Consider the following 23,418-nt stretch of genomic DNA (forward strand, 5'->3'; position numbering starts at 1 on the left):
AGAGATATGATTGAAGAAAAGGTTATTAAGGTAGAGAAGATTCTTGGGAAAGAGAATCCATCAGATATGTTTACCAAAGTTGTTACTTTGGATAAACTAAGGCTCTTCAAGAGCCTGCTCCAGATTGAGTAAGAATGAAGGAAATTTCCAGGGTAGTAGGGGATGAAGAAATCAGATGCCAAGGTGGAGATTTGTGTTGATGTGTCATCCGATTTATGCTTATGTGGAGTCAAAGTTTTTATACTTTGGTCAGAGGTAATTTAGAAGAAAGAAAGGGACATTTCTGGAAATTCTCTTTTGGGATATTTTTGTTTGTGCCTTAGGTCGACACTTTTTGTTTGTTCTTTGGATTGTTTTCTCTTGGTTACAAAAGAGAGAAAGTTGTTGAAGGAATCATCAAGGTGGAGCTTTGGTGTTCGCAGGATGAGATTGACGATGGTGATGAGATTTCTTGTAACTAATTTTTAGTCTTTCTTCTTGCATAAATTACTGATTAATGTTGTATTTGTGTGTGAGAGGCGTGAGACACATGGGAGCAATCTAGGGTGATTACAGAGGGGAGTTGTCATTGAATTCTTGGTGTAAAACTAACTCACAAACTCTGTAAGGTTTCTCTTCATAGTGCATGTTTTCTACTGCCCTGAAGAGTGGATGTAGGTAATCAATCTGATTACCGAACCACTATAAATCTATGTGTATGCTCTTTATTGTTTATGCTCTTATTTCATTATATTTCTAGCTTGCTGTGAATGTTCTGGTTGCTTTAGAACTTAGGTTTTCTAAACTGGACAACCTATAAATTTCAACGATCTCCTAGTGTTCCACTCTTTTCAGTGAATCCTGTAGCACGAGCTTCAGCGAAAGAGCAAGAGCCTTTCCTCAACCCTATCTACAATACACAAAAGCAATCACTACAGAGTCAAGTAAAGATCAATCATAAGGAGACCTAACAATTGATAAAACAGAACTTACCTTTACTACAATATCAGATTCTGCTTCCACAAGGGAGTCTCTCAAATTCTGTGCTTGTGCTGGCCCCTATCAAATCGAGTAAAATCCCATTGGTTCGAACAAACAATCAAGGAAGATTCCAAATAAGAACATAAAATTTCTAACAACGTTTCAAAAATTCAGTTTTTAAAACTTTGTTACTTCCATAGCTTATTGCGCCAGCATGCTTAGCAATTTTTCAAAAATTGTTACCTTTATAGTTTATGAAGACTATAAAACATTATGTTAATGAAATCTTTATATAATTCTTCTATCCTTTTATCTTACATTACTTATTCAGCTTGTAAAGTGTCTCCATATTAGTAATGAGGTAAAAAAGAAAAAAAAATGACAAATAATTTTAAACTCACTGCAAACTTTAAAATTTTAGTTAAACTATTGTTATTAACTATCAATCTGTCTTTCTTATACAATATACAATTAGTATATTTTTTCCTTATTGATCTTATGACGAGGAGGCCTTGTTGCAAGCTGTGGCAAATCAGCCAGTTTGTGTTGCGATCGAGGGTAGTGGCAGAGATTTTCGGTTTTATAAAAGCGGTGTGTTCAAAGGGAATTGTGGCACAAATTTAGACCATGGGGTAACAGCCATTGGGTATGGTACTGAATCTGATGGCACAAAGTACCAGCTGGTGAAGAATTCTTGGGGTACTGAATGGGGCGAGGATGGGTTTATGAGGATTCAGAGAGATGTTGAAGCTGAGGAAGGCCTTTGTGGCCTTGCCATTGCACCTTCTTATCCATCTCTGTAATTAAATCTCATTAAATTGTGATATCTGGGTGGTGTTATATACTCTATTATTCCTAAATATTGTTTCAAGATCATGTAGTTTGAATACTATTGGAGACTACATAAGGTTTGGTGTTGAATGAAACTCCAATATCAATATCATGTACTTGTAAGTTAATTAACTTCTCTTTCAATGGACAAACCCAATAGAATTTGCTTACATTTAAGTTTCCTTTGTTTTTCTTTGGCTGGAACTTTAAGGTTCTACACAACAAATTACTTAATTGTTAATTTCAGGAAAATGGGTTTTAGGCTTCAAATTAAACTGATAGAACAATTAACAATTCGATATAATAAATATAAGTCACATATGTCACGTGGGTTGTCTTCCACTAAAACAACTTTACCTTAAAAAAAAGACGATGAAAAAGGTGAATAAAATTTAATTAAAACCACTAATGAGTGGCTAATTGTAAAAGTGCAAGGGAGGATTTAACATGGTCTCTCAAGTTCGAGTCTTCACAACCCTTAATAGGGGTGGGTCGGGTGGCAACTGGAGCTCTTAGCTAACAGATAGTTTCAAGGTCTCGAAGGATTAGTTGAGGTATGTACAAGCTAGCTTGGACACTCTAGTCATAAAAAAAAAAAAAAAATTAAAATTAATCTTAGATCATTAGATATAGAGATATAATTCTTTTGAAGTTGGTTATTTCTTTGATCGGAGTGGTAGGCTTTGTGTGATGTTATTTTTTCTTGCTTACTTATAATACAATAACAGGCTTTTGAGAATAAATTAAGATAAAAATGCAGGAAGTGAGTAACATCCACAGATGTACCAATAAATTTTACAAAGCTGGAGGTGACTAGCAAGAAAGGACCAATTTAAATTATAAGTATCATGATTCATGAGCTGAGTTCAAAATTTACATAGACCTTAGCTAGACAATATATTTTCCAATTTGAATCATAATATAGACAACCAATTTGAATCTTCTAATAAGGAGACAATATGTAACCATGAATTTGCATGGCACAAAACGCAGAACATTCCTAAATACTTGATTGGCTGATTTGAAAATTACTGAAACAATCTAGAAAGTAATCGAAACCAAACAAGTAAACAATCACACACAAATAACGTAAATAGTAAAGAGAATGTGCACGCGCGATTTACCCTGATTGACCTAAAATACGAGCTACATCCTGTAAAATCAATATTGTTAAAATATCTTAGAACCTTTCTCGTTACAATAAATGTATTTTCTTATGATTTGTTACATATCACTCATACAAGGGAATAATATGTTTATATACTAGGTTTAAGGAGGTAATTTATTGTTGAAGGTAGTGTGTACGCAAGTGGGACCCCGAAATACGTCTACATTGCCTCTTATTGTTGAAGTAGTCAACAAATCCAACAAATACTATCATTAATTTCTATCTAATATTTTAAATGACCCACTAAAGAATCACTTTTGAAAGCCATAAAAAGAACCATAAATAATGGCAGATATATTTTTAGTTTATTATTGATAAGTCTTGACAAAGGTCTATAAAACATGACCCACTTCAGTCCCCACTAATTTTTAATGAATTATTATTATTATTATTATTATTTTTTAGAAGAGACGGGGAGAAAGGTATTTTTCTTGAAGATATGAAGTAATTTATTGGCATATATTGAACTTCATTCAAGTTATGATAATAGTCATCAAGAGATGTGATTTAAGTGTTTAATTCTTTATTTGCGTGTGTTTTCTTTAGTTGTTATCTATCGTATTGATTGTCCAAGGTATTGACTGTCCAAGGTGGTGTGCAATGTTCTGAAAACCGGACCGAAAGTCAACCCGGCCAAATGGCCGGTTCCTGGTTTGACCGGTCCGACTGGTTGGTCAGACCGCTGACATCAGCAAAAACGAAAAAAAGAAAAAAATTCAGATTCTCCATCTAACTAAAGTTTAAAAACCATCAAACCAACCCACCTAGACACCAGCATTATAAAACAAGCAAGCCACCTAGACAAACAACAAGAAAAAATTAAATGTACAGATTCTACACATCATAAATCCAAAAGCCAGCCACTAACATGGTTCATAAATCTGTACAAAAGCCATCAATACAATATTATGAATCATGATATGACATACTAGACAGAGAAAGATAGGAATCTGTAGATTGTTACTTCGTCATGGCAAACAGTAGCTCGCAGATGGTGGCAGACGGCAGCAGATAGCGACAGATGTGAAGGCTGAAATCTAAGCTGAAGTAACTAATCCGGCAGATTAGCAATGGCAAGTAAGAAGCAGGCTTTTAGATGGCGATGATGATGATTGAAGAGTTCACGTTGAAGACTGGAAGTTGAAGAATGAAGCGTTGCAGGTAGTAGACCAGCCACGGCAAGGAAGAAGCACTGAAGCAGAGTAGAGCAAACCGAAGACTTGAAGATTGAAGAGTGAAAACATGAGGCTGAATCGCTGAAGCTTAGCTGAAAGCTTGAAGGAGATTTGACTTCTGAGATCGCGAATGGAGGACAAGAGGAGGAGGACTAGACTGGAGAGTGGAGATCGCGAATGGCAGTAGCAAACCAAGATGAAAAACTGAAAAACTAAAAAAGAGGCAGATGGCTCAGTAGGTCAGTAGCTCACAGCTCAAACCCAAATTGAAATTTGAATATGTATTAAAAAATAAAAAATTTGGCTTTTCGGGGTTTGGTTTGACACTTTGACAATTTGACTTTGTGTGTTGTGCGACTATGGTTTTTACTTTTTAATTTTTAATTTTATTTCATGTGATTAAACCGGATTGGGTGTGGACCGGAAATCTTTTTAATACCGGTTGGATAGTCGGTTTTCTACAGTAAGACAGTCCAACCGCAGTTTGAAACGGTTTGACTGAAAATCCCGGTTATTTACTCTCTTCAAACTAGAAATGTAAGCAAAACCCGATCGGACCGGTTCGACCGCCCGGTCCGATCCGAGTTTCAGAACATTGGTGGTGTGTACGCAAACTGTGGACTTTGAGTACGGCAAAATATGAATAAATTCTATATAGTAAAAAAATTATAATCACAATTTGGGATAGTTATAAATAAGAATAAACTTCAAATTGCAATAAGTTATAATTTTTCTAATTCCCGCCTTAAGGAAAGCTGCCTCTACATAGTAATAATTATCTGTATATTACAAAAAAAAATATATATATATATATATTATGTTACATTAAAGGTTTAAGATGAAATAAAATATTTATCTAAAGTTGTTTTGGACAATGATTTATGCTTTAAAGTTGTTACCACATCTTTTACTTTGCGAATACGTATTAAAGGTTTAAGATGAAATAAAATATTTATCTAAAGTTGTTTTGGACAATGATTTATACTTTAAAGTTGTTACCACATCTTTTACTTTGCGAATACGTAATAACTCACTAGCAAGGACACCTTGTTGAAGCCAAAAAAAATTTAGCTTCTCAAGCATGTTTAAAGCTTCATGACATGAAACTTTTTGTATTTCCGTACTATCATCCTCTGGATTGTTTCTCTTCTCTTCTTGTCTAATTGAAGCAGTGATTTCTTCTTTGGTTAAAGCATGCACGATTTGTTGCTCATTTGGATGATCGAGAAAGACATTAATATCCATTCGATTATTGTAGTGAAGTTGTCGAAATCTAACCACTCAATTATGCAATGACTCTTTTATTTCTCTTCATCCACTTCATTCATACCTTGCAATTCTTCGACATTGGGGGTCCTAATTTTGTAGTGCTTAAAACCATTGGTCTGTGGCTTCACATCAATTAACCATGCATTAACTGCATTTACTGCATTTACAGTTTCAAGAGTGACAGTTATCTTTGCTGGTTTCAAGACACGATTTTTTATCCGTTTCAAAAGTAGGCAATTAAAGCGCTCAATTGAAAAATCATAATACTACTAAAATATGAATTGAAATCTTAATACTATACTACTAAAACGTATGAATTATAAATTAAGAAATCAATAATTTTTGTAACTACACCTCCATTAAGTTATAATCTCCTCATAGTAATAAAATTAGTTAGTCCCATATTATGATTATAGAGAGGTTTTAATGTAATTTGTCAAAAAAAGAGTTTAAAAAAAAGTTTATGCTTGAAATTTTTTTATTTTTCCTATTTACGTAACGTTCACTAATTCATCACAAATATTGTATATGTGACCCAAAGACCAGGCCGAGAAAAAAAAAAAAAAAAAAATTTCATTCTATTTCATTTTGATTAATTTAGGAAGGAAAGCTAACTCAAGTAGTCACTACCGTAAGATCTGAAGATCTGAGGTGAGATTTCTAAAGTTGAAGATACAACAAATACAATCATTGGTACGCTCAGAAACGAAACAAATCCGGATTCTCGTTATTTCTGTTTTTACCACACAAAATTCCCAATAAAGAAAAAAGCATCCCAATTAGTGAATTGCAACAAAACAGCCCGTAAAGACTGTAATTGTGGAAAAAGTAGGAGCACCAAGGCATTTATCGACATATTTCCAGTAGAGAAAGAGGAATATAATAGCCGAGAAACCTTCCTTCTTGTAAAATGAAAGACATGAGATCCTCTTCTCATGTATTATTTACCTCCAATTTTTTTTTTTTTTTTATTATTGAATAAAATGCATTGTTTCATATATATACGGTGATTTAAATTAAGAATAATACTATACATTATAAAATATATCTTAAAAGAATTTATATCGTAAATGATGTGTCGTCATATTAGGCATTGATATATTATTTATCAAATAACCATTTTGTTAATTTACATCTCAAGTCAACACCACATAAGGATGAGTTGTTTTAGATATCGTTATCTTGCTCTAGTATAGATTTTTTCATAAAGATATACTTAAGTAAAATTTTGAGAAATCATAGGTGGCACAAACGTATTTTATCAAATAGATGCTATAAAACTTATTAATACTGAACCTTTATTTAAGAATTTAACCATCGAGTCAATTAATTACTTAATATGATATCAAAGCTAAAAGTTCGACATTAAAAGGAAGTATATCCTTTTAAGCTTTTGGATCTACCGATCTAGTTTTTTTTTTCTTAGTGCCTACCTCAATTAATCCTCAGAGTCTATTGAACACCTTACAAGCCTTTTTTTGGTGTGCATCTCAACCAACCCCTAGGACCCATTGAACACTTTACAAACCGTCCAATGAGTCAAGTAATTCACAAATGAGGTAGGTGATCACTTGGTGAGACTCAAACATAAGACCTCTGGATAATCTTTAATCTTGTCATCCAGCCACAAGACAAGTAGTTACCAATCTAGTACTTTAGGGTCTGCTTGGGAGTTTTTTTTCCACTGGTTTTGAGGGGTTTTTAATTAGACTAGTTTTAAGGTATTCTAAAACCATTACTTACCAGATTTTTTATATACTGGTTTTAACAGGCTCAAAAAACCCCCAAAACCAGTGTAGTGTATTTTTTAGGGGTTTATAAAACACCTCAAATCGGGGTGTTTTGGTTGGTTTTAAAATTTTATTCCACAAATACCCTATCAACAATAAAACTATCCCAATTATATCCAAAAAAAATTAATCATATTATGCGCATCTCCAATCATATTAAATATAAAATAATTTTAAGCAATCATAAAAAAAAATTATTAAAATCTCATTTTTAGATGTTTCTTGGAGAAGTAGAGCTACAATTTTTCAGTCATTCCAGATCCTGCAAAGAATGGCGAAGAAGGATAAGAAGACTTTATCACATTTAAAGTTATAAAATACTAATAAGTAGAAAACAAATAAAGAACTCTTACCTTATAGTTGAAAAAACAAAACCCCTAAGTACTGGTTAGAGTTGAGGTATTTTTATGAGCATATATGTAAATTTATCATTTTAAGAAACTGTCAGAACTACTGGAAAATAAACTCCCAAGCACAGATTTAGTATTTTAAAAATCGCTACTAAAAATCCCTCAAAACCGTTACGATGGTTTACCTTTAAAACCGCTACGGTGGTTTACTCTCATAACCGTTACTATGAAACTCCTCCCACGCATACCCTTAATAATATGGTTGTTAGAGTCAAGTTTTATGCTGAAATTTAATTAGGTCTTTGTCAAAAAGGTTAATACATAATGAATAGATTTTCAATTTTGGGGGTTAGTCCGGTCCCGTCCACGAAGTGTATGTATATTGTATAAGACGATTAGATTGGCAGTCAAATTTAGTTATTGGACCATATTAAATTCTGAAAAGTTGGCCTACCTCCAAGGAGTATACTTAACGCAATTAAGTTTGATTTAATAGGTGGAATCCTTGACTTCCTTCAGCATATAGCATTATGGTGATGCTTCTGAAATGGACGCGCCGTGTTAATCCAACTTTGCTGAGAGAAGGAATCTTATTACTGTCCAACAAAACAATGGAATCTTACTGGCGGATCCAGCATCATTGAGGGTAGGCCTGGGCCATAGGAATCTTGTTTTCCAGGGACATAGAAATGCTCTTTGGTTTCTTCTGAAACCACACATGTAATATAGCCATATAGAAATTGATTACTTGAAGCTTTTGTGCCATAACCAAACACACAGGCACGTGCAAACAGCCGTGTGAAGTTCTACCAGGCCGTTTGGAATATCAATGGCAATTGAATTGACCCACAAGTTGTTATTTATAGTTCCGTCTAATATTTAGTTTTGTGTAAACACTTCTTATTTTCAAATTGAAATGATTGAGTTGCTGCTTGGGAACCACATAAAAAATTTCTGATAATAAACCAGTGGAAGTTCTTATCTTGAACTCCATTTCTGCATACGACACTCAAGGTCTTTGAGTTATTCTTTACATGTTCACCATCTATGCATATTAAGAATTTCATCTTGTTTATAAACATAAATCTGTTTTCAAAATTGGGTGGGAAGAAGCTGGTTTCGATCTTTCCAAGTTTGTGAACAAATGGAGCCATTATTGCCAACTTCTAAGCATGGAAGTGTTTTATAGATGGAGGATTATTTGCGGTTGGGGCCTCTGTCTTTATGAGTCTAATAGATCAACAAAGAAAATTGTTGACCACTTCAGTATTAATGGGATGTGCAAATGTACTTGAGGTCTGCTAAAGGATTTTTTTAAATTATTAATTTATTATTGGGTTTGGACTTAAGAATATGAATCCTTGTAATATTAGGTTTTAGTCTTTTAAACCTAGTATATAAATATATTTTTCTCTTATAACGAATGATAGCAAACACTAGAGCAAATTCATTCATTGTAAATAAGAGAGGTGAGACAGTATTGCAATAATATTAACTAAACTGGACGTAGCCTATTAATTGGGTGAATCAAGATAAAATCATGCATATTTCTTCTTTCTCTTTACTGTTTGTATTTGTGTGTTTACTGTTATTTTGGTTTTCGTTACTCTCTATTGGTCCAGTTTGTTGAAGTTGCTATCATGGTTTAATTTCTCCAAATAAGATTCTTTTCAAATCAAAATAATTACTATTTAGATTAAGGTATCAACCTTGAGAATTCATTAGCCTCCAGTGGATGGAAGGGCCCTCAAAACCTGAAGGAATATTTTCATTCTTCCAATTAGGGGTGAGTGGTTCCGAGTACCCTGTATTTTTCGGGGGAACTGGAACCGCACAGTACAAGTTCTCAAAAAAAGGAACCACTGAAACAAGAACCGCACAATGCAGGTTCTTAAATTCAAGGAACCGAAACCTAAAATGCAGGTTTCGATTCTTTTCCTGAGTACCCTATAAAAAATCAATTACCCCCCTATTAGTTTAAAAAATGACAAAAATACCTTAAAAGTTTACAGATACACCCCTAACAAATTTTGATTACTCATTCATTTGTGTCCAATGTGACTCATAAATCCTCTAATCTCTAGGCAACACTTGAATTCAATTAATTCATCACAATTCACATAAAATTCCTCAATCAAAACCAAAACACAAACAATTAATTAAACAATCATACTATAAATCGATAATTTAATATTATAATTAATTAAATTTCTAATCATTTAATTAAGTATTTTACTAATATTTATAATGGAATATTATAATTAATTAAGTAATCATACTATAAATCTATAATATAATGTTATAATAAAATAAATTTTTAATCATTTAATTAAGTAATGTATAATATAGTAAATTACTAATATTTATAATGTAATATTATAAACTTATAATAAATTAAGTAATCATTTAACTATATAATGTTATAACTAATTAAGTGATTATAATATAATATAATATTATTATTAATTAAGTATTTATTTAATTATAATTTAATGTTTTAATTAATTAAATTTATAATCATTTAATTAAGTATTTTACTAATGTTTATAATATAATGTCATAATTAATTAAGTAATCATTTCATTATGTAATGTTATAATTAATTATATGATCATATTATAATGTAATATTATAATAAATTAAGTAATCATACTATAAATCTTTAATATAATATTATAATTAATTAAATTTCTAATCATTTAATTAAGTATTTTACTAATGTTTATAATAACATGTTATAATTAATTAAATAATCATATTATAAATTTATAATATAATGTTATAATTAATTAAATTTCTAATCATTTAATTAAGTATTGTGCTAATGTAGTAAATTACTAATGTTTATAATATAATGTTATAATTAATTAAGTAATCATTTAATTATGTAATGATATAATTAATTATGTGATCATACTATAATGTAATGTTATAATGAATTAAGTAATATACTATAAATCATTAATGTAATATTATAATTAATTAAATTTTTAATCATTTAATTAAGTATTGTACTAATGTTTATAATGGAATGTTATAATTAATTAAGTAATCATTTGTTTATAATATAATGTTATAATTAATTAAGTAATTAACTATAAATCATAGTGTAATGTTATAATTAATTAAATTTCTAATTATTTAATTAAGTAATGTGCTAAATTACTAATGTAATGTTACAAACGTATAATTAATTATGTAATCATTTACTTATAATGTAATATTATAATTGATTAAATAATCATTTAACTAGTAATATATTAATGTTTATCAATTTATTTTATAAAATTAATTCATTACTAATTTACTACAGATATACTTTGAACTTGATAATTAAAGTAAATAACTAAATATTATATTATTATTCAATCAAATATACTATTTTATTCAAAAATAATTCTTTTAATAACATTAAAATACTTTTAATTGGTCATAATTCTAATTATACACTTAATTAATCAAAACTTTAATATTAATATATTATAATATATTAAAGTTTTTTATATGGTGTAGTTTATATGTAATAAGTATAATTGTATATTTATTTAATTAGGTTATTGTAAAAATTTAACTTTTTCTATTTTAATTTTTTTAATATGTAAAATTACAATAGACCCCCATTCTTCACAGATATTTCATTTTAGCTCAAGTTCCAAAACAAGGTACCTGTTGTAGGTTCCAAGCTGAGTACCCACTGCAGGTTTTTTTTTTTCAGGTTCCGATTCCGGTTCCGGTTCTTACACATGTAGGAATCGGAACCGAAATCCTACAATGTCGGTTGCAAAAAAATAGAACCGGAACCTACCTGCACAGTGTTGGTTCCGGGTAGGTTTCGTCTCCGATTCCGATTCTATCCGCTACCCGTGCTCACCCCTACTTCCAATTACTCCAAACTCTCATTTATCATTAGTGCTCTGTGAACAGATTCATCCAACATAACGCCTTTGCTTGAAAAATTGTCTGAGTTAAAAGTAAATTCTAGGACTTCTGCTCTTCTTTGATTAATAAAATACAGTAGATACTATATGTTTCGAATTTTATTGTAAGCCTTCTTTAAAATTACTCGACTCTTATTTACATAAAAACAATAATGGTTGAGATAAAACCTCTTGATAAATGAGTGATTACATGTAACAGATTTGACAGAAATAATGGGCGCGTTTGATTTATTATTTTGGATAGGATTTTAGGAATAATATTGGGTAGTTGAATAGGGGAGTATTACGAGGTAAAATTTAAAAATTTATTAAAAAAACCCCTAGGTCTGCTAATTTAATTAAACACCCTAACATAAAAAATAACAAAAACACCCCCACCACTCGCAGTTCCAGATTTCGGCCACCACTGCCGGAATCTGGCCGAAAAATTGCGTTACGACACAGACCGGTCGGATCTATGTCGTAACGCCTCGTTATGGCCTTTTCTGGCCATCAATAGCCGGAAAAGGCCAAAGAAGTCCATCTTTGGCCGGTCAACGACGATCATTTCTTTGGCCGTCGCGGATGACCAGATCGATGAACTACAAGCCAGTTCTGGTCGTGGTGTAGGTCGTTGTATAGATTCCAGCTACCACCAATGGTGGTTGTCGGAATCTGGCAAGTTTTGGTTGATGGGGGTGTTTTTGTTAATTTTTAAACTTTTTTGTCTGAGGGTATTTATGAAATTAAAAAACTTAAGAGGTCTAAAAGTAATTAAAAAAATATAGTAATATTTCGGAAATAATGTGCCTAATAATATTTGGAGAATAAGATTAGGAATATGGGTAGAAATAAGGAGTCAAACGCACCAAATAATTCCGGTTTTGGGGTCCAAGTCAGAACATCTTGTAAGGAACGTATTAGCGCCAGTCTTTTCTAGCGTTATCAAGAGAGTGGGAAGGTGACAAAAATCCTTGCCCATAAAACCCCATAACCACTCTGAAGTTGTGCCCATCGAAAGATTCTCCTGGATAATTTTTCTTTGTACCAAAATGAGTACTCTCTCAAACAAATTCCAATTTGTCTGCTTGGCCTCACTCCTTATTTTGTGCACTTGGGTCATTCATGCTTTATGCCGCCCTCTCAATGAGGAATTTGTCCTACAAAGGCATGAGGAATGGATGGCTCAACATGGACGTGTCTATAAAGATGCACAAGAAAAGGAGAGACGCTATAATATTTTCAAGAACAACTTAGAATATATTGAAAATTTTAACAATGATGTGGACCGCGGATACAAGCTAGCCATTAACAAGTTTGCAGACCTTACAAATGAAGAATTCCGTGGCTTGTATACCGGTTACAAGAGGAAAACCTCAAAAGCAGTAACCACATCAAAAGACACATCTTTTACACATGTAAACTTAACAGCTGTGCCAGCTAGTTTGGACTGGCGAAAAAAGGGTGCTGTGAACCCTGTTAAGGACCAAGGCCGATGTGGTAAGTAAACGTGTTATTTAGTGTGGCCAGAGTGTTTTTGTTGTGTTCTTTATTTTATAGTCACTTACTGTTTGTTATTGTCAATATATAGGCTGTTGTTGGGCGTTTTCAGCAGTGGCAGCTGTGGAAGGAATAACTCAAATAAAAACCGGTAAGTTAATATCGTTGTCAGAGCAAGAGCTGGTAGACTGTGATACTAAAAGTGGGAATCAAGGTTGTGAAGGGGGTCTCATGGACACTGCCTTTGAGTTCATTAAAAGCAACGGTGGCCTAACAACTGAGGCTGATTACCCCTATGAGGAAATAGATGGCAATTGTAAGACTAAGAAGGTGGCAACACGAGCAGCCAAGATTACTGGGTACAAAGATGTGCCAGCGAACAACGAGAAGGCCTTGCTGCAAGCTGTGGCAAACCAACCAGTTTCTGTTGCAATTGAGGGCAGTGGCTACAGTTTCCAGTTTTACTCAAGTGGCGTATTCACTGGTGACTGTGACACATATTTAAACCATGCTGTTACCGCCATTGGGTATGGTACTGGCACCAGTGGCACTAAGTACTGGTTGATCAAGAATTCTTGGGGCACTGATTGGGGTGAAAGCGGGTACATGAGGATTCAGAGAGATGTTAGCGCAAGAGAAGGCCTTTGTGGGATTGCAAAGAAAGCATCTTATCCAACAGCATGAAAAATATGGTGGGTTTATGTATTTCTGAACTTAAATATTCTTCCAAGATATTGTAGTTTGAGTATGTATGTACAATAGTGTGTAGAATAAAACTCTGATGTCAATATCATGTACTTTAAAGTTAACCTTTCTTTCTATTGCCAAACAAAGCAAAAGAGAGAGAGAGTGAATAAATAAATGTACAGTCTGCATATATGTTTCTCCAACAACTCAGCAATCCAGTTTGCTTATATTTAAGTTTCCACTTTTTCATTTGCTTGGAATTATATGGTTCTACTCAACAGATCAGTCAATATCGTGCCTTATGATGACAAAGTGAGTAAACCAAACAGTTTTTTGGGTATGATCTATTGGACAGGTGTTGATTATAAAAAATAAATAAATAAAAGAACAGGGCCTTCAGGCTAAAAGTTGATGTAACAATAGTTGATTTATAATTACAGGTTAGTTAGCATGTCCAATAATCACAAACAAAACTATCACTCAAGCTACCAATATAAAAAAGGGACTAAAACCTGTATATGGCCTCTTCTTCCTCTTCAACAGATAAGTTCACTAAAAATAGTTTGATTGGATTGGATTAATCTTTATATATTCATTCTACCACAACCCTCCTTTCCATTTTTTTTTTCTAATTTTATACAGTTTGCCCAGATTCCTGGATCACTAGATATATAACAATAAAATTATTTAGAAATCATTTGGTTTCTATGGTTTTTAGTTTTTTTTTATGTTCTTGCTAACTGATTCTTGTCCATGTATTATTTTCGAATAAAATTTCTTATTTATCCTATACAAGAAATTTATAAAAATTGAAAAGAATTCCTGTGCTAAGGCCCCATCATATTACAATAACACAACCACTTGAAGAATTAAACAAGATACGCTCTCAAGAAAAGACTTACAAAAGAAGCAGGGTCTGCAAAGTCCGCATCATGCTGCAACAGATTTTTGGAAGTTGAAGGTGACTCTCCAGAAATGACCCTTTTGAGTATCATGAGCTGAGTTCAAGTTTACATTAGCCTGACATCATTGGCTTATGAGCATAATTGAACAGACAAAGACAACGTTTAATTATTTGCGTATGGCACGCACTGTTGCATTGATTATTTAACAGGATAACAACACCTAACTGATAACCATATAGCACAAAAGCATTAAAGCATAACTATTCCTGATTGGGAAATTAAAACACTCTGATACCAACTAATAATTAAGAGCGTAACTTTTATTTGCTTTCAGTTTAGAATAATTGTATTCAAAGACGGATATTGAACCTAATTTTATGCTTCTTTCACAAGATTAACTTAGAGGTATACAAGGTTATCAGATTATAAGGAAATAAAGAAGCAAGTTCTGGGAAAAAGAAATACGAACCTGAACTAGATGGAGCTGCTATGATGAAGGATGGAAAAAATTATCTGTTGCGGCATTAACATTCCATAATCCAGCCCCAAATCAAAGGTTTGACTATGCCAAATCTTTGTTTTGGATGAATTTATGGAGCCAACTATAGTTCTATAAATATGGTGTTTGCCAACTCGTACTAAAATATTCCACGTGGAAGGGATAAAAGTAACTAGTAAATTGGTGTTCATTGATTTTGAATTTAGATTATTTCACTGTACATACTGTCAAATAGGATAACAATTCAGAGAAGCAACTTAGCGTACGGGAACTTGCTGATTACGACTATATAAATTTCTTAAATAAATAATCCGAGGGCGGCAAGTCTAAATCATATATATTTTCCTGCTGGGGCAAGGAAACAATTTAGTTTAATTTCTCTTGAGAGTAACAGAGATATTTATTTTGATCTATGAAAATGAGAGGTTGTGACGTGAAGTCTCACACTCTCACTATAGTGATGGAAACAGACTATAACTAAAACCAATTAATTTTTTAACCAATCCCATCTGGGAATTCCCCTGGACATGAACAATCTTTGTATTGGAGACCCTGAATGCTGTAGTAAAATGCTTCCTTCCAATGTTTTAAAACCCAATCCGGGGTAAAACCCGACAAAGTTACCAGGTCCCGGGTTGACTGATTTAACCGGTTTCATCGACGGTCAAACCAGTTGATAAAAACTTTTAAAATTCAACAAATACACCCCTAAAAATTTGTTAAGCCCTTATAGGTTTAAAATTTAGCAAACACATCCCAAATACAAATCAGTCGACGACACCTCAAATACAACCCCAATCGTCCCTTGAGAGCCCATTCCCCTTAAAATATACCCAAGATCTAGCCGAAATAGGTTTGATTTCGACCGAATCTCACCGACGCCGACATCGACATTCCAGGCCAGATCTCATCGACACCGACATCAACAACCCTCACCATCACCCAGAAATTACTCCCCTCTTCCTCCCGACCAAAACCCACCTCACCCCACCCCCATTAGTCTCACCAATCGCCGACAAAAGCCGATTGTTGCCGCTACCAGTTTTGTTCGATTTTCAATCGATTTACTCACCAGAAATCAACTCCGTCACCATCATTACATTCACTGACACTTTCTCTTCAAAAGCCCCAACATCCCGACCGTCAATTGGTCACCGATCATCCTCCCAAATCCTAGGATTTTTGGTGAACAGGAAAAATATAAACCCAACCAGTGAAGCTTCGGAGTCCCGATTGAACCAGTTAAACCGGCCGAGCTGGACCAGGTTTTAAAACATTGCTTCCTCCTACCTCATAACACTAGATAAAAGAAAATCTTTGCAATAATTCACTTACCATGGAGGAAATGCATTCAAAGTAGCCATATGAAGCAATCACTTAACCGCTAAGGAGTAATACAGTGATTGTTAAGTCTCAGCTTAAATCTAGATAATTTTTATTCACCCTAAACAACTTAAATAATCCTGACAAAGGAGAGTACAAAATATCAAATTAGAGGATATCTTAACGCTTGCTGGAAAACATAACAAATACGAAAAACATTACAAGATATAGGACTACCTAAAAAGAAAATTCCACACTCCTAGACNTTTGCTTAGAAATTTTCATGAGGAAAACGGAGAAAGAGAAGAACTGAAGATTGAAGATTGAAGAAGACGAGAAAGGGGCGTGAGAATGACTGCATCGCATTTAGGATTTAGGTTGTTAATATGGACTGGTTTTTCTGTCGGTCCGGTTGGACCGACGGTTTAGTAATATTATCCGGTTTTTAACCGGTTTAAAACGGTTTAATGCTTATAATGGTTTTGAGAGTGAACCGAACCGAACTGGACACGTGACCGGTTCACGGTCCAACCAGTTGGACCGACCGGTCCAGTCCGGTTTTTAAAACAGTGGTAAAATGGTTAGTAAGTTCGTATTGATAACTAAAACCAATTAATTTTTTACCCAATCCCATCTAGGACTTCCCCTGGACATGAACAATCTTTGTATTGGAGACCGTGAATGCTGTAGTAAAATGCTTCCTTCCAATGTTTTAAAACCCAATCCGAGGTGAAACCTGACAAAGTTACCGGGTCCCAAGTTGATCGGCTTAACGGTTTCATCGACAGTCAAACCGGTTGATAAAAACTTTTAAAATTTCGCAAATACACCCCTAAAAATTCGTTAAGTCCCTATAGGTTTAAAATTTAACAAACACACCCCAAATACAAATCGATCAACGACACCTCAAATGCAACTCCAATCGTCCCTTGAGCTCATTGCCCTTAAAATATACCCAAGATCTGGCCGAAATAGGTTTGATTTCGGTCGAATCTCACCGACGTCGACGTCGACATTCCAGGCCAGATCTCATCGACACTGACATCAACAACCCTCACCATCACCCAAAAATTACTCCCCTCTTCCTCCCGACTAAAACCCACCTCACCCCACCCCCATTAGTCTCACCAATCGCCGACAAAAGCCGATTGTTGCCACTGCCAGTTTTGTTCAATTTTCAATCGATTTACTCACCGGAAATCAACTTCGTCACCATCATTGCATTCATCGACACTTTCTCTTCAAAAGTCCCAACATCCCGGCCATCAATTGTTCACCGATCATCCTCCCAAATCCTAAAGTTTTGGGTGAATAGGAAAAATATAAACCCAACCAGTTGAAGCTTCCGAGTCCCGGTTGAACCGGTTAAACCGGTCGGGCCGGGCCAAGTTTTAAAACATTGCTTCCTTCTACCTCATAACACTAGATAAAAGAAAATCTTTGCAATAATTCACTTACCATGGAGGAAATGCATTCAAAGTAGCCATATGAAGCAATCACTTAACCGCTAAGGAGTAATGCAGTGATTGTTAACTCACAGCATAAATCTAGATAATGTTTATTCACCCTGATCAACTTAAATAATCCTGACAAAGAAGAGTACAAAATATCAAATTAGAGGACATCTTAACGCTTGCTGGAAAACATAACAAATACGAAAAACATTACAAGATATAGGACTACCTAAAAAGAAAATTCCACACTCCTAGACCTCATAAAATGCACTCTCACAAAGATAATCTATCTGAATCTAACTGCTAGACTGGCGCAACTCAGGGCGAACAAAATCTGCATCTGGGGGCACTGAGATGTCAACAGTTGGTCTCAACTGAGCACAAACTTCAATGGCTCCATGAACAGGATCAGACAGGAAGTTGCTAAGGAGGTCCTGGTTGACAGGAGTCCCTGCATCAACTGCTACCAAAGCTTGTTGGGTAAGGACGTAATCAAATCTTGGGGCCCATTTCCTGGATCCCAACCTTGCAGTTGTGGAACAGTTATCAACCATGAATGAGACTCCTCGAGCATGCATAAAAGGATTCAAAGAGTCCACTGCTTCTATCAAACTCTCATTAATTATTTCTGAGTATGAGTGCCCCTTCTTCCTCAATACCTCAATCTGGAATTTTGCATACACAAATGGTAGGTAGTTAAGCACAGAATCCAAAGCATAATATCCATTTTGTTGTAACTACTAACATTGGATAAGAATGTAGAAGATTGATCCAAAAGTGACAATAAAGTTATTACCTGAGCCATCATAAGTGCCACAAAAACCCCAGCAGTGAAAGGATACAATGGACCCAAGTCACCATGTGGTCGTGTTGCTCGAACACGTTCACCAACTTTCCACATCCGAGTTTGATCAATATTACCCATTGGGAAAGCTGGTAGACCCTCCTTTTCCTGTTGACAAGTAAAATCAACCACCCAGCAACAACTGATTTACTAAGCTTTAAGTAATGAATAAAAAAATACAAAAGGTCTATACAAATAAAATCAACGTACATAAAAACGACGTCCAGCCAAAACAACACTGCGAATTTCACTCCCACTGGCTACATCTTCGTAACACTCATACAAAATGTCCATACAAGGATAATATGAGGCACTGTATGCAGCCTCAAATTCCCTTTTTCCATCCTCCGACAATGAGTTATACACAGCCAGCATACCCTATCAAAACAAATACATGCAAACAAATCGACAAGTGCAGAATAGGTACATTTTCTCCCAATGGAACAATCCACATATTCCAAAAAGAGAGAATTGAAAGACAAAAGCTACCTTTGTTGAGATCGTTTTTGATACAATTCCTGTTATGCACTCAACCGTATTCTTGTATGCCAAATCCTCACTCATTCCATGCTCGGTGTACCTTCTAAACAAGCACTCCACAACTCCGTGAACAGCACCTAGTAATATGCCTACATAACAAAATAAATGCATAAAGAAATACTGTGAATACTGTAAATGAGAGCAAAAAGTTGAAATAATCACATAAACTACCAAGCTTACCCCGCTCCCCAAATATGTCACTCTTGTACTCCTGTTCCAATGTGGTGGCAAAGGTAAACGGAGATCCAAGGGCAACAGACCACCCCAAGGCAACATCTGCAGCCCTACCATCAACATCCTGCTCGAAAAACAAGACAATAAACATTCATTAACTTCACTAGAGCACAGATTTAAAAGTGGCACCAATTGTTATAACAAAAGCATATTAAGGGAAACAAAGAGGGCAAGATAGATAAAAGACAGAGAGACCTGATGTACAGCAAAACTGGCATTTATTCCAGCTCCATTTATCTCTTTACCCTGAACATACAGTCTCCTAACAGAAGGTCCCATCCCCTTGGGGCAAACCGCAATAACACTAATGTTCTTCGGAAAATCAAGACCCAGGGATTGCAAATGACCAAGAAGAAATCCCAAATTCCAATTTGTCTGCTTGGCCTCACTCCTTATTTTGTGCACTTGGGTCATTCATGCTTATGCCGCCCTCTCAATGAGGAATTTGTCCTACAAAGGCATGAGGAATGGATGGCTCAACATGGACGTGTCTATAAGATGCACAAGAAAAGGAGAGACGCTATAATAATTTCAAGAACAACTTAGAATATATTGAAAATTTTAACAATGATGGACCGCGGATACAAGCTAGCCATTAACAAGTTTGCAGACCTCACAAATGAAGAATTCCGTGGCTTGTATCCGGTTACAAGAGGAAAACCTCAAAAGCAGTACCACATCAAAAGACACATCTTTTACACATGTAAACTTAACAGCTGTGCCAGTAGTTTGGACTGGCGAAAAAAGGGTGCTGTGAACCTGTTAAGGACCAAGGCCGATGTGGTAAGGAAACGTGTTATTTAGTGTGGCCAGAGTGTTTTTTTTGTGTTTTATTTTATAGTCATACTGTTTGTTATTGTCAATATATAGGCTGTTGGTGGGCGTTTTCAGCAGTGGCAGTGTGGAAGGATAACTCAAATAAAAACGGTAAGTTAATATCGTTGTCAGAGCAAGAGCTGGTAGACTGTGATACTAAAAGTGGGAATCAAGGTTGTGAAGGGGGTCTCATGGACACTGCCTTTGAGTTCATTAAAAGCAACGGTGGCCTAACAACTGAGGCTGATACACCCTATGAGGAAATAGATGGCAATTGTAAGACTAAGAAGGTGGCAACACGAGCAGCCAGATTACCGGGTACAAAGATGTGCCAGCGAACAACGAGAAGGCCTTGCTGCAAGCTGTGGCAAACCAACCAGTTTCTGTTGCAATTGAGGGCAGTGGCTACAGTTTCCAGTTTTACTCAAGTGGGTATTCCTGGTGACTGTGACACATATTTAAACCAGCTGTTCGCCATTGGGGATGGACTGGCACCAGTGGCAAAGTACTGGTTGATCAAGATTCTTGGGGCACTGATTGGGGTGAAAGCGGGTACATGAGGATTCAGAGAGAGTTAGCGCAAGAGAAGGCCTTGTGGGATGCAATGGAAGCATCTTATCCAACAGCATGAAAAATATGGTGGGTTTATGTATTTCTGAACTATAATATTCTTCCAAGATATTGTAGTTTGAGTATGTATGTACAATAGTGAGTGAATAAAACTCTGATGTCAATATCATGTACTTAAAAGTAACCTTTCTTTCTATTGCCAAACAAAGCAAAAAGAGAGAGTGAATAAATAAATAATGATATATGTTTCTCCAACAACTAGCAATCCAGTTTTTGCTTATATTTAAGTTTCACATTTCATTTGCTTGGAATTATATGGTTCTACTCAACAGATCAGTCAATATCGTGCCTTATGATGACAAAGTGAGTAAACCAAACAGTTTTTTGGGTATGATCTATTGGACAGGTGTTGATTATAAAAAATAAATAAATAAAAGAACAGGGCCTTCAGGCTAAAAAATGATGTAACAATTGTTGATTTATATTAACAGGTTAGTTAGCATGTCCAATAATCACAAACAAAACTATCACTCAAGCTACCAATATAAAAAAGGGACTAAAACCCTATATGGCCTCTTCTTCCTCTTCAACAGATAAGTTCACATAAAATATTTTGATTGGATTGGGTTAATCTTAATATTTAATTCTACCACAACCTCCTTCCTTTTTTTTTTTTTTTTTTTTTTTTTTTCTAATTTTATACAGTGTGCCCAGATCCTGGATCACTAGAGATATATAACAATAAAAATATTTAGAAATCATTTGGTTTCTATGTTGTTTTTTTTTTTTTTTTTTTATGTTCTTGCTAATGATTCTAGTCCATGTATTATTTTCGAATAAAATTTCTTATTTATCCTATACAAGAAATTTATAAAAATTGAAAAGATTCTGTGCTAAGGCCCCATCATTACAATAACAAACCACTTGAAGAATTAAACAAGAAGCTCTCAAGAAAAGACTTACAAAAGCAGCAGGGTCTGCAAAGTCCGCATCATGCTGCAACAGATTTTGGAAGTGAAGGCGACCTCCCGAAATGACCCCTTTGAGTATCATGAGCTGAGTTCAAGTTTACATAGCCTGACATCATTGGCTTATGAGATAATTGAACAGACAAAGACAACGTTTATTATTTGCGTATGGCACGCACTGTTGCATTGATTATTTAACAGGATAACAACACCTAACTGATAACCATATAGCACAAAAGCATAAAGCATAACTATTCCTGATTGGGAAATTAAAACACTGATACCAACTAATAATTAAGAGGTACTTTATTTGGCTTCAGTTAGAATAATTGTATTCAAAGACGGATATTGAACCTAATTTTATGCTTCTTTCACAAGATTAACTTAGAGGGATACACATTATCAGATTATAAGGAAATAAAGAAGCAAGTTCTGGGAAAAAGAAATACGAACCTGAACTAGATGGAGCTGCTATGATGAAGGATGGAAAAAATTATCTGTTGCGGCATTAACATTCCATAAACCAGCCCCAAATCAAAGGTTTGACTATGCCAAATCGTTGTTTTGGATGAATTTATGGAGCCAACTATAGTTCTATAAATATGGTGGTTGCCAACTCGTACTAAAATATTCCACGTGGAAGGGATAAAGTAACTAGTAAATTGTGTTCATTGATTTTGAATTTAGATTATTTCACTGTACATAATGTCAAATAGGATAAAATTCAGAGAAGCAACTTAGCGTACGGGAACTTGCTGATTACGACTATATAAATTTCTTAAATAAATAATCCCAGGGCGGCATGTCTAAATCATATTATTTTCCTGCTGGGGCAAGGACAATAGTTTAATTTCTCTTGAGAGTAACAGAAATATTATTTGATCTATGAAAATGAGAGGTTGTGACGTGAAGTCTCACCACCCTCACTATAGTGATAGAAATGACTATAATTAAACATAATGTTATGCTATCACAACTACTAACTATCTTATCTGTACTACTTATGATATCTTTACTATGCTTTATATTCATAAAGTGTAGTAAATGCATTGTTTTAAAAACCGGCGGAGGGCCAACCGCTTTGATGGTCGGTCACGGTTCAACCGGTCCAACCGATTGGACCGTTGATTGGACTGGTGATATCATCACACATCATAATAACGTCAGCACATTTTTGAAAAAACAATTTTTTATTTATTTCATTTTCAATAAGACAAAACAATTTAATTACGTCCAACAGATTCAAAGTTCAAATTCAACAACAATCCTACAATTTAAGTATTAACAACAATTCAAAGTCCAAATCCAAACATGATGTTGTATTTACATATCAAATGACAAAATACATAATAATTAATAAAAAACATTTGATGCAAGTATTTTTCTTTGATCCGTCTCTATGTTGATTGAGCTTCACACACTAGTATCAAAATTCATCACCATCATCACCATCATCATCATCATAACCATCACCACCATCTACGCAAAAATAACAGAAAAAAAAAATCTGAAAAAAAAATCAAGAATAAACATGGCAATGGAATCACAGAGATTTCAATTCAGAATCCAAGATGAATAAGTAAGTTTCAGCAGCACATAAAAAGGAAGACTCACCAAA

At 34.4% G+C, this 23,418-nt stretch overlaps 3 protein-coding genes and 2 pseudogenes across 3 annotated transcripts; 3 read left to right on the plus strand and 2 right to left on the minus strand.

Moving 5' to 3' along the window:
* The window catches only part of LOC116126712, a 71,268-nt pseudogene that overhangs the window by 30,799 nt on the left and 17,051 nt on the right, over nt 1-23,418 (minus strand).
* LOC116126720 (senescence-specific cysteine protease SAG39-like) lies at nt 163-1,763 on the plus strand. The gene is made up of 2 exons (XM_031412386.1): nt 163-255; nt 1,467-1,763. Exons 1-2 carry the CDS (start codon nt 163-165, stop codon nt 1,761-1,763), a joined length of 390 nt encoding a protein of 129 aa, XP_031268246.1.
* On the plus strand, nt 12,462-13,810 carry LOC116126710 (senescence-specific cysteine protease SAG12-like). Its single transcript, XM_031412378.1, has 2 exons — nt 12,462-12,960; nt 13,052-13,810. Exons 1-2 carry the CDS (start codon nt 12,513-12,515, stop codon nt 13,642-13,644), a joined length of 1,041 nt encoding a protein of 346 aa, XP_031268238.1. The 5' UTR covers nt 12,462-12,512; the 3' UTR covers nt 13,645-13,810.
* Nucleotides 18,125-19,860, minus strand: LOC116126721 (ketol-acid reductoisomerase, chloroplastic-like). The gene is made up of 6 exons (XM_031412387.1): nt 19,642-19,860; nt 19,393-19,510; nt 19,162-19,301; nt 18,883-19,050; nt 18,625-18,780; nt 18,125-18,493 (listed from the first exon to the last, which is right to left on the minus strand). The coding sequence occupies exons 1-6, from the start codon at nt 19,858-19,860 to the stop codon at nt 18,125-18,127; spliced, it is 1,170 nt and encodes a 389-aa protein (XP_031268247.1).
* On the plus strand, nt 20,017-21,061 carry LOC116126722 (annotated as a pseudogene).

This window comes from Pistacia vera, unplaced genomic scaffold (genome assembly GCF_008641045.1).
Source record: "Pistacia vera cultivar Batoury unplaced genomic scaffold, PisVer_v2 Contig183, whole genome shotgun sequence".
NCBI lineage: Eukaryota > Viridiplantae > Streptophyta > Magnoliopsida > Sapindales > Anacardiaceae > Pistacia > Pistacia vera.